Here is an 11,896-nt window from a genome sequence, read left to right on the forward strand (position 1 = left end):
TGTGGCCTTGACATTTTAAGGCCCAGAGAACGGGGAGACAAAGGAATGTTGTGAAGGGAGGGGAAATCCATCCAACTTGTCCGAAGAAGACCTGTCACAGAGTGGCCCTCGGTCATCTTAGGTTCACCTATGGTATTTATTCAACTCTTTCCCCCCAGAAAACGGACTCCATAACTTGCTTTTCCAGAGCAGACCCCGATTTGGTTGGGGATGGAGGAGAGGCAGGTACTAAGCTGGCAAGGTGGCTGGCTCCCAGAAGCCATTCTCTGCTATGACCCTGAGGTTAGATGGGCTGGGAGTGGGGGAGGGCGATACTGGCGAGGGCGTCGGGGCTGCAGCCTGCGGCTGGCTCAGGTGGCAGAGGGGCCTAGACTGGCCTGGAGCCAGGGCCGCCGCGGTATCCGCGCCCCTCCCCGCCGCCGGAGCCCTCCCACTTCCTCTGCGCTGCTGTCAGGGAGCTGGAGCTTGGATCAGTGCAGGCTCAGGACGCTCGAACCGAGGCTGTCTCTGGCTCTCAGCCGCGCGACCATCGCGACACCAGCCGCCGCGCAGCGGGCCATGGACTTGCCCAGGGGCCTCCTGGTGGCCTGGACCCTCAGTCTTTGGCCAGGTACGTGTCCCCCTAGCCTGTCTTTCCTTCCGGGAGCCCCTCCCTAGTCCTCCAGGACCTTAGCTCAAGTTGAGAGAAGAGAGATGCGACGCGCCTCCTTCAGCAGCACTTGGGGACACAGGTCTGCCGGGAAGGGCTGCTGTTACAACAGTCCCACCAAGATAGCAAAGGAGGGAGGTGTGCCTAGGAAACTCTTTCTAGGACTCTGATGTGTTTGGGGAAAGAAGACGGGACTCGGGTTGCTAGAACCACTGAGCATTTCTGATGTTCCCGATGCGGCTCTGGGGATAATTCCCAAGTGTCCACTTTGCCATCCAGGCATCCCTCCATTGACGAGGGTCCAAGGCCCCAGCTGGGGAAGGAGGCAGATCGCGCCGAATGAGCGTGACCCGACTGCCCCCGCCACCCAAGGGCAGAGACCCCTGAAGTGTGGAGAGACAGATCCTGGCGGCCCTGGAGAGCCGGGAGTCCTAAGAGATCCCGGAGTCCTGGAAGACACAGAATCCCTCCAGTTTGGCTGCTAGGCGTTTGTAAACTCTCTTCAGCCCCACCAGAAACAGAGGGCACAATCCCTCAGCCCAGGACCGGTGGAACAGATATTTAACACTAGTGTAGGAACAGAGCAGCGTCCCCAGCTCGCGCTTGAAATTATGCAATTATTCAGTAATTCGGGGGAAGCCGCCGTCACTGTAATGCGCGCCGCTGCTTAATGTACTCCAGGTGTGGGGGCGTAGCGGGAACCTCGGCACTGTCACTGAAGGAAAGAGAGACAAGTCTTTGGGTTCTCAGCCTGGGGTACCCTAGTTCAGGCCTCCACAGTGCGGATGCTCAGCCCAGCTTCAGCCAACCGCATTGTGCTGCGCGCGGCTAGGGAAAGTTTTCCTGGCCCCTTCACAGCGTGGCGGAATGCTCCAGCCAGAGCCAGAGCTAGATAGAGCCGAAGGAACAAACTGGTTGGTACTGGCTGCCAACCTTGCCGCTCTTTCTGAGTGTCTCTGGCACTAGCTGAGACCAATAGAAGGGGACAGAGGCAGTGACAGCTGGACAGGTGCCCTCGGGTAGTACAAGTGAAGATTCACCCCTATCCAGTCCGGTGGCTCTCTCCAAGCCTTGGTCAGTTGTCCCCATTTGGGGACACACGTATATCCTTCTGTCCTTTGCTGCTTCTGGGATGCCCTGCAATTGAAAGGTCTCTTGAAACTGGCTGGGTTTCATTCTGATCCCAGAGACTCAGTTGGAAAGCAAACTTTACTGCTCGAAGTTCGAGTTGGGGGAGGGGCGGGGAAAGGGTTACTGCCAGACCAGACGCTTTTAGAAAGCTCCAGGGAGAGAAACCCACGGAAGGTACACTCAGGGAAGGAACTGCCTGCAGTCACTGGAAATCCATCCACAGGAAGGAGCTAAAACCTCCTGGGTGACTCTAGGCAGGTGTCCCCAGAGAAGGACAGTCCAAGCATCCCAAAGCTAAGAGCAAGAGTTTGGAAAGTAGCTCTGCACAGACCTTGTGAGCTCTCTAAAAGCTTTTCTCCTGGGGGACAATGGAGGCAGAATTCTGAGTTGTGGAAGCTGTCTGAGTTGTGGAAGTTGAGGCTTGGCGCACAGTGGGACTCCATCAGTGGTTGCTAATGTTTGTGCAACTGAAGTGGGTGGAGCTCTGAGGGATGGAGTGTTGAAGGACCTCTCAAGAAAGGATTTGTGACTCATCGCCTCCCTTATATGGAGAAAACCACTTCTGCATTATTGCTGATCAGTTTGGGTTTTTGGAATATGGGACTCATTATACATATCCGTCAATACTAGACAGACATCTGCTTACAAGAAGAAGGTAGAACTCATGTGCCCCTGCCACCTGGGTCCTGCTGTGGCACAGGGTAGGGCAAGAACTTAGAGAATTAAGCAGAGGCGTGAGGGAATGAAGGGAGAAGAGGAAGTAAGGCCTCTGTGTGTATGTGTGTGTGCGCACGCGCTCATACAAGAGAGATTCAGTATCCAGTAGACAAGTAAGGAAGGCTTCCTGGAAGAGGAACTGGATCACCCACTCCCACCCCCAAAGCATAGTGTATGGAACTTAAAATGACATTATTCGTATTTCTAGGGACTAAAGAACGAAGGGGTGACAATTTGTGTATGACTGCTCAAGTGTGTATGTGTGTGTCTGAGTGTGTGAGTGCTTGTGTAAATTTGTATGTATGTGTGTTTGGTGTAGGGGGTGCTTGTGTAAGTGTGTGTGTTTGTTTAGGTGTCTGTGTGTGTGTTTGTATTTGTGTGTGTGTGTGTGTGTGTGTGTGTGTGTGTGTGTGTGTGTGTGTAAATGAGTGTGGAGGCCTTAGAAAGGCTTCAGGTATTGTCCCTGGCACCATCCAGTACTATCAACCATTCTGAGAGTGTCCCTCACTACCTGAGAGTGTCCCTCACTGACCTGGGATTGACCCTCACTACCTGAGACTGTCCCTCACTGACCTTGGACTTGCCAAGTAGGAAGGGGCAGCTGGTCAATGACCCTGAGAGACCATCCTGTCTCCGCCGCCTCAGCACTGGGGTTACAAAAACACCACAATGCCACAACACCCGTTTTCCTTTTAATGGCATAAAGGTGCCTGACTAGTCTGGATTCTGAGTACTAGAAGGGTTTGAGGGATCAGTGGGTCATTTCCCTGGCCCAAGGACAGAATTCACTTTGGTCCCTTACCTGTGAATCATATGGATCCTTTGGGAGGCTCCAAGAAGACACAAGGCAAGATCAGGCACTGTGGCAACAAAGGCCCCAGAGTCCCTCTGTGTGGAATTGGCCTGGACTCTGCAGTTAGGCCTTACTGCCCCTGACAAATAATTTCCTCAATTTCCTCTTCTACAAGGTAGGGGTAGTAACAGAATTTGTAAAGTTATTGCAAAGACCAAATAGGCCTTAGTTTTCCCAGTGCTTAGCAAGTGGCACCACGTTATCTTCCTCTCTGGAAGCCACCTCGTAGGTCATGAAGGAAGGATCTGAGGTGTTCAGAGCTTTCCTCTTGAGCTCAAGTTGACAGGAGATGGCTAAGGAGGTATACTGGAGGCTCAGAGGCATAAGTGCCAGGACCCTAAAAACCAAGACTCTCCCACTCCTACCAGCCTGGCCCTAGGTCTTGGTCCCAGAAGAGGCTGAAAGACTTAATATTTTGGCTCGGAGCTTTTCCTAAAATCTATTTGATCTTGGTGCAGGTGGTTCTTTGGTATTAAGGAGGGGAAAGACCAGCTCACTTCTGTGTGTCCTTGTGGGTGTAGCTCCCCCTTCAACAGGAACCTAGCTCTGTGGCTGTTGGAGACTGAAAAGGCTCGACATGCCCCCTCCCCCAACTTGGAAGGGCAGAGGCTGAGATGCAGTTGATCACTTTGCCTCCCCCACCCAACCCATCATAAAGTGGGATGACTAGCTACCACACCTGTGCCCCCATCTCTCAGAGAGGAGATGCAAACACCACCCTTCTCATGGTTCCCAGCCACACCGGACTGTGGGCCCTCTAGGAGCTCACTCGGCTCTCCCCTCTCACTTGCCATCTCTGAGTCTTATGATTCCTCCTTCTGCAACAGTAGGGAACCCCACTTCACCCTCTCCAGTGTCCTGCCCCTGTTGCTTGGACCAAAACCGTGTTCTGGGACAACTGGCTTGCCTCTTGCTGTGTGGATGGGGAGTTCATTTGGGCAATCTGAGGAATGATCCTTCCTCTCCACAATGCTCAACTTGAGGTATTACCGTCTCTCCACAGCGCCAGGTTCTTCTTTTTGGAGTCAAAGTTGATTACTGCAGTGTAGCTTAATTTAAAGAGAAGGGTTTGTCATGATCAAAAATCACATCTGAGGGCTGGGAGGAAGCTCAGATGGTAAAATGCTTGCCATGCAAGTCTGAGGATTGTACTTCCATCCCTCAGAACCCATGTTAAAAAGCCAGGAGCGCTAGTGCATGCCTGTCATCTCGTCCCTGGGGAGGCAGAGACAGAGGATCCCTAGGGCGAGCTGCAGCAGTGAGCTCCAGGGTCATCAAGAGACTTAGCCTCAACAAATAAGGTAAATCGTGACTGAATGGCGTCTGACCTTGACCTCTGGCCTTACATACGCCTGCACACGCCCAAGTTACCTGCACCCATACACATGAACATGTACACATGACACACAAATCACATCTCAAACCTGACATCTCTCCTGCCCACTTAATGTTCAGCAGTTTGTTAGCAGTGAGGGAAGAAAACAGAGACCGGAGTTGTCTATAAACTAAACTTCCGCAGAGAGCTTTCATGTGGCGCCCTTAAAACTTATAATACGTGTGAAATCTTTCCTGGAGGGAATAGTCCACACGGCCCAGCCCCTCCCTGCTGCCTCTCACCTCTTTCTCTGGCACATTAACTGCTTACCCTTTACTAAGCAGTGGTAGTACACAGGTTGGGGAACCAGCCTGCCCGGATGCAGATCCCTTCTAGGTGGGTGAGCCTGGGCAGCTCCCCTCCCAGGGGCCCATTTCATGAACCATAAAATGAGAACAAGCCCTTCTCAGGCTGATGATCTATCTGGCTAGTGGCTCATATGTGATCCATTCACATTCACTGTACTAAATGGTCCTTGGCAGCCCATAAGCCACTGTCCATGGGAGCTGGTACTATTGTTCTAATATCCTCATCATTTCTTTTCTTTGTGTATGTGTGTGGGAGTGAGTATGGGCGTTCACATTCCACGTGGGGAGGGGACTGTAAACGCCAGAATAGAGTGTCCGATCACTTGCATTGGAACCGACTTAGAAGTGCTTGTGAGCTGCCTGGGCTTGGTTAATGGGAACCAAACTCAGGTCCTCTGAAAACACAGAGAGCGCTCCTAACTGCTGAGCCATCTCCACGGCCCTTCATCAGTTCTTACTTGGTTTGTGACAGGCACTGTGGCGGGCTCTTCTCATCTCTCATGGAGGCACAGGTTCCAAGAGAAAAGTCAAATAGCTTGTCCAAGGCCATTGCCATAGAGTCAAAGGCAGTGCCAGGACCTCCCTGCCTCCCTGGCTCTTTTTTGCCTCCGGTATAGGGATAGTATTGAACTTAGGGCCTCACGCATCCGAAGCAAGCACTGAGCTGGATCCCCCATCTGCATTAATTAATTCATGCAGGATATTCTCTTTAGAAAGTGAGCCTTCGTCCAGGGTGGTGATTTATCAGAGTGGGTCCCTCCCAGGGGTTCTGTCACCTGCCTGCCTCCAAGTGCCCAAAATACTGAATGCCCAGGTGGTCCCACATCCCACTCTCTCCCTCCCACTGCCCCAGGCAAGACCCGCTCAGTTTTCAGTCCTGATTAGCTGATTGATATGAAATATCACTAATGAGTGAGGACGATTTGATGTGTCCTACTGGAAGGCATTTGCATTTTATCTAAGTGGTATCTTGAGCCAAAGGAAAGAAAGGCTAGTGGTAGTCTTCGGATGAAGCAGCGGTTCATGGTCCAGCCCCTCAGCCTCCTAGTCTGACAGGAGAGCCTGATGCTATAGGGAGGAAAACCCTGTCTCGAGCTTGGGGGGTGCTGCTGCTCAAAAATAGACAGAGGGAGGTTTTGTTTGTTTGCTTGTTTCTTGTGGCTTGTGGGGCAAGATAGGTGAGTTACCATGGCAATGCACTCCAGGATGCCAAACAAAACAACAGCTAGCTCTCTTCCCCCAGCATCACCCAACTAAGCCAAACTTCTTTCACTGTGGGTTCTCTGTAGACCACTGGGGGTTTCCTGTAGACCACTGAGGGTTTCCTATAGATCACTGGGGGTTCTCTGTAGACCACTGGGGGTTTCCTGTAGACCACTGAGGGTTTCCTGTAGACCACTGAGGGTTTCCTGTAGATCACTGGGGGTTTCCTGTAGACCACTGGGGGTTTCCTGTAGACCACTGAGGGTTTCCTGTAGATCACTGGGGGTTTCCTGTAGACCACTGAGGGTTTCCTGTAGATCACTGGGGGTTCTCTGTAGACCACTGGGGGTTTCCTGTAGACCACTGAGGGTTTCCTGTAGATCACTGGGGGTTCTCTATAGGCCACTGGGGGTTTCCTGTAGACCACTGAGGGTTTCCTGTAGATCACTGGGGGTTCTCTATAGGCCACTGGGGGTTCTCTGTAGACTGCTGGGGAGGTCTCTATAGATCACTGGGGATGCTCTGTAGACTTGTGGGGGTTCTCTGTAAACGACTGATAATTCTCTATAGACCACTGGGGATTTCTGTAGACTGTTGGGGGGTTCTCTGTAGATCACTGAGGGTTCTCTGTAGACTGCTAGAGGGTTCTCTGTAGATCACTGGGGGAGTCTCTGTAGATCACTAGGGGTGCTCTGTAGACTGGTGGAGGTTCTCTGTAGACTACTGATGATTCTCTATAGACCACTAGGGGTTCTCTGTAGACCTCTCTCCATCTCCACCACCCTCCTTCTCTGTCTGGTGCATTCCTAGGACCCTTACTCTTTTTTCCTTCCAGAAAAGGAACCATAAAATCATCTTATTTCCTCTCCCCCTTCTGGAATTGTTCTTTTCCAGGAAATCACAGCCCCTCATAGTAATTGGTGGAAATTATAAAACCCATAAATAGACAAAGCTACTGTCAGTTGGATCACCCCAATCACCATATCTGAAGGACTTACTTTATATAAACTGGAGGCATCTATGCAAAATCAAACTCAGGGCTCCCTGTTTGAAAACAATTGAAAACTTCAAGAAATAGGACATGAGCCCAAGTGTGAAGTCCTTCTGATTATGGTTAGCTCTGGACTTGGAAGTGGATGGAGAGGCACTCAGAGCCAGGTCAGCTAGAAGCTCAGAAGCTGATAGGACCAGTGTCTGCACTGGGATCCATCCCACAGCTGGCTGCAGGGGCCTACAGACTGAGTGAGTTCTAGCACCCAACATCACAAAGACTGTGTTCCTCCATCCCCCTTCCAGGCCACAAGCAGTGATTCATGCCCTAAACTTAAAGAGAACTCCAATTCTGGTTTTTAAAGAGCAAAAGAAACCATCGAAAGAGCCGGGCCAGACCGCAAGCCAATCACCAGCCATGGAATGTGCTTGCTGCTGACGGTGAAGCCAGCCAAGGGCAGAGACACTGGCAGACCCCGAAATAGGCCCTGCCTATCATCCCAAACAGGACCAAATTGTCACTCAGATGTTCTTTCAGTATGGACCCCCCTGACTTCTATCTCACACATCCTAAACCTAGCCCCTCACACCACCTCTGCATGAGAGCCTGGTCCCACACCACCCTGGACCTGAAGCCTCCCTTCAAGTCCTCAATGTCTGGACTAAGACCAGGAAGCAGGCAGAGCCTGAAGGGCTACCACAGGGAGGGCTTGAAGATGTCCCCATGGCTCATGGTATAGGTGTCTAACAGGTCTCCCTGACTTTTCCCTTGTCCTGAATGCTGTTCTGCCCTACAACCAAGAGGAAACTGCTAGGTTAGCTTGGGCCATGCTGCAAACCCCGCTGCCTCCCCCCCACCCCCCACCCCAGCGCTCACCCTGAGTAGACCCCTGATTTTCTGACTCTATCTTCCGCTAATCCTAGAGTCCCACAGCCCCAGACTCTGGGTGTGTTAGTTACTTTGTATTAGTTATTCTGATGCTATGATAAAACACTGTGACCAAAGACAACTTAAGGGAAAGTTTTCTTTGGCTTATGCTCCAGAGGAAGAACAGTCTACCGTGGCTGGGCGGAGGCATGGCAACAATTGGCTGACATGGCATGGCAGCAGATGTGGGAAGCCGAGAGAACACAGGGTTAACAGCAAACACCAAGCAGAGAGAGGGTGAACATGAAGCAGGGGGAGGCTTTAAGAGAGGCCCCACCAGTGACACACTTCCTCCAGGGCTGTGCCTCTCCATAACCATTTCCTCCGCAAAGCAACACCAACTGGAGACCAAGTGTCCGAATGCCTGAGCCTATGGCTGATATCGCCCACCTCCAACACCCCCTACCCCCAACTTCTTTTCTGGTTCCCATCTCACCAAGGCCTCAATTTTAGTTACTGCTCACTAAAATCGCACCCTCCTCTGCAAACTCTCACAGAGACAGAGCTCCCCCACCCCCATCACACTTTAGCCCCTAGAGGGCATTGAATGGCATCTCATATTATGGCCGGCCTCCTTTATTCGTGGTGTAGACTACAGGCTGTAACAATGTAATCCAATGAGAGCAAGATTGTGTTTACTTAGGTATCCTAAGGTCCAGCCCTGCACCTGGCCAGAGTAGGCAAGCAATAGTTGTAGAAATGAACAGATGAGACAGTGGATTTAGTAGTTCATAGCTCTTAACTCCCAGTCCCATTGGATAATAAATAGCCCCCTACTTGCCTTTCCTAAGACACCAGACTGCCATGCTGATGTTTATAATTATAGTAATGTCCAGCCATCTATAAATGAATGTTTCCAGGCTACAAGAGTTGGATGGCAGTCTAGAATCACAGGTAGACATGGCAAGGAAGCCTGATGAAGGGTGTGGTGACTTCTTGAAAGACTTTAGAAAGTAGGGAATGGGTCACCACAGGCTAGCCCAGAAGTACCACAGGCTAGCCCAGAAGTACCACAGGCTAGCCCAGAAGTACCACAGGCTAGCCCAGAAGTACCACAAACTGGCTTGGATTGCCCATGTGTTCACCACCATTCTCTGAAGCACTTCAGGGAACACAGAAGAGGCCTTGTGTACCTGTGGTGGACATGCAGGCATATAACAGGACAATGCTGTCCCCCAGGCAACAGGGGACAAGAGAGAAGAACTTTTTGCCTCATTATCATGCCAATCATACAGTACAGCATGTCACCTTCCACCTAAGAAAGACTTGGGGGGACCCTGAGAAGATGGGGAGGCTGAGCATGGAACCCAGGTTAGCACTCAGTCTCTAGGGGTCATGTGATCTGAATATTCCCTGGTGGCTTATGGGAAACCTGGCTACAGGTGGGAGGTCTGAGTCTGCACCCAACCAAGCCCTTCTCAGGAGCATGGACCTCAGATGTAGGGGTTTGGACCTGCCCTGACAAGTCATCTTTTTAGACAGTGCAGTGGAAACTATAATACCCACCTATGGGATCAGTGTGAAAAATCAGAAATAGTACCCAGTACCCAACAGACTATTGGCCAGTGATAGGATATTCAGTAAATTCTAGTAGCAGTATTTGTGATGTAGATATGAAGCCACAGTCAAGATCACTCAGGGGATAAGCTACAGCCTGGGGTTCCATCCAGGCAGCCAAACTCCACAAACTGATTCTAAGGGGCTTTCCCAAGGCTAGACCTCTGCTGTCAAGAGAAACAGACCCCAAGCTCAGCACAGTTTGATCATCTTAGGAAACTTTCTTGGGTTTTTTTTTTCCTCCTTTTGGTTTTTTCCATTCCTCCCTTTATTTCTCCTTCCCTTTTCCTCTTTTCCAGGGTCTCATGTAGCCCAGGTTAGCCTTGAACTCACTACTTAGCCAAAGATAACTTTGAGCTCTGATTCTCCTGCCTCTACCTCTCAAGTACTAGGTCTGCAGGTATGTTCACCACATCCGGTTTATACAGCACGGAGGATCAAACCCAGGGCTTCACGCGTACTAGGCACACACTCGACAGGTTGTGCCAGGTCCCTAGACCCTCTTTCTTACTTTTTCATTCACACAATTTTGGTTAATCTTTGTGTGTTCCACACAGACTCATCCACCACACCGTATGCCAAGTGCTGCCATAGGGTCCCCAGAAGGACCCTTCAGCCTCTGCTCCCCAGAACTAAGAAGCTATGGGATACCCCATTTGACTGGGGAACTTTATATAGACAGACCTAGATGTTCTCCATTGCTGCAATGTGACTTCTTGGCTGCTGTGGCTGTCCCCTGTGGGTTTGTTATAGCTTCCTTAGGAGACAGCTGTCCTCTTGGGGGTCACAGGGTCTGGAGAGGCTAGCAGGTACCCAGTTGTCAGGACAGTCATTTTTCTCTCACTTTCCTCAGGGTGCAGTGTGTGTTCGTGTGTGTGTGTGTGTGTGTGTGTGTGTGTGTGTGTGTGTGTGTGTGTGCAGGTACATGTGCAATACACACAGAGGTCACAGAGGCCAGGGGACAGCCTCAGGTGTTACTCCTCAGTCTTTCACTGGTGTCTATAGAGCTTGCTGATAGCTTCGGCTGCTCGGCCAGCGAGCCCTGCTTCCACCCGGCTCCACACGCCTAGCACCAGGACTGCAATTGCTCATTGCCATAGCCAGACTTTTTTTTTTCCCAACGTGTGTTCTCAGGGATCAAACTCAGGCCTTCATGCTTGTGCAGCCGACACTTTACTGGCTGAGCTATCACCCAGCCCTAAGGACTCTATTTCAAGATAGTTTCTTCTAGCACCAGGAAACAGGCTAGACCTTGATCTTCCTCACATTCATGAGGAATCCTGGGTCCCAAGACCATCCCTTGCCCCCTCGATGCTCAACAACAAGACTTTGACAGAGTCCGAGAATCCTATACAGGTGGCACACCCTTGGTGTGCATTGCTCCAGTGTCAAGATGCTCACTACCCACCAGGCAGTTCTCTGTTTCCATGACAACAGATGGTTCATGAGAAAGTACAGTGGAAAATGGAGATGGTTTTGCAACCACAAAACGCACCTATTTCCAGTACTCAAGAAGCAGAGGCAGGTGGATATCTTTGAGTTTAAGGCCAGACTGGTCTACAAACCAAGTTTCAGGACAGCCAACGCTGTTATACAGAGAAACCCTGCCTCAAAACAAACAAACAAACAACAAAAACCCAGACCTATACCCAAACCCAGGACTTCTACATGAGCCTCAAGCAGCCTAGGCTTCCCTCCTCAAAGTCTCCCATCCCCAGCAAGCAAGCCAGTGGCATCCAGTGGGTCTGTGTTGAGCCCTATGCAGCCAGAGAGCTTTCTAAATGGGTGTGGGCATCCGCTGCAGGGTGAGCCTGCTAGCTTGGAAGGGAAGGGCCCCCCACAACTCCTTTTTTTAGTTGACATTCAAAGAACCAGATCAGGGTGGCCGGCAGCTCTCCGGGCCCTCATTACCCTCCTTCCTCTTGTCCAAGGGAAAGCCCTGCCACAAATTGCACATCTCTAGCTCTGCCCTGCAGTTTGCCCGGCTTTGCCCACTTCCCTGACTGAGGCTAATCTTGGATGCACAGATCTCTTTATTTACAGGCCCAAGGCAAATGAGACCCAAGCCCAGGAACTGGAAACTAAACCAAGCTCTTAGAGCTGGTTAGTATGTCAGGGAAAGGGGGTCACAGGGAGGCTGTTGAGCTGGATACTGTACCACTGACGTCTGTGCGAACAGCACCCG

General features: G+C 51.1%; 1 protein-coding gene across 1 annotated transcript in view; it reads left to right on the plus strand.

The window, feature by feature from the left end:
• The first annotated feature begins 490 nt into the window (after window positions 1-490).
• The window catches only part of Itga11 (integrin subunit alpha 11), a 113,579-nt gene continuing 102,173 nt past the window's right edge, over window positions 491-11,896 (plus strand). Inside the window, exon 1 of the mRNA XM_021172144.3 lies at window positions 491-610. Coding sequence (XP_021027803.1) covers window positions 559-610 — 52 coding nt within the window. The 5' untranslated portion in view covers window positions 491-558. The remainder of the gene's footprint in view (window positions 611-11,896) is intronic.

Source organism: Mus caroli, unplaced genomic scaffold (genome assembly GCF_978045245.1).
Source record: "Mus caroli unplaced genomic scaffold, Mus_caroli_1 scaffold_11, whole genome shotgun sequence".
Lineage (NCBI taxonomy): Eukaryota > Metazoa > Chordata > Mammalia > Rodentia > Muridae > Mus > Mus caroli.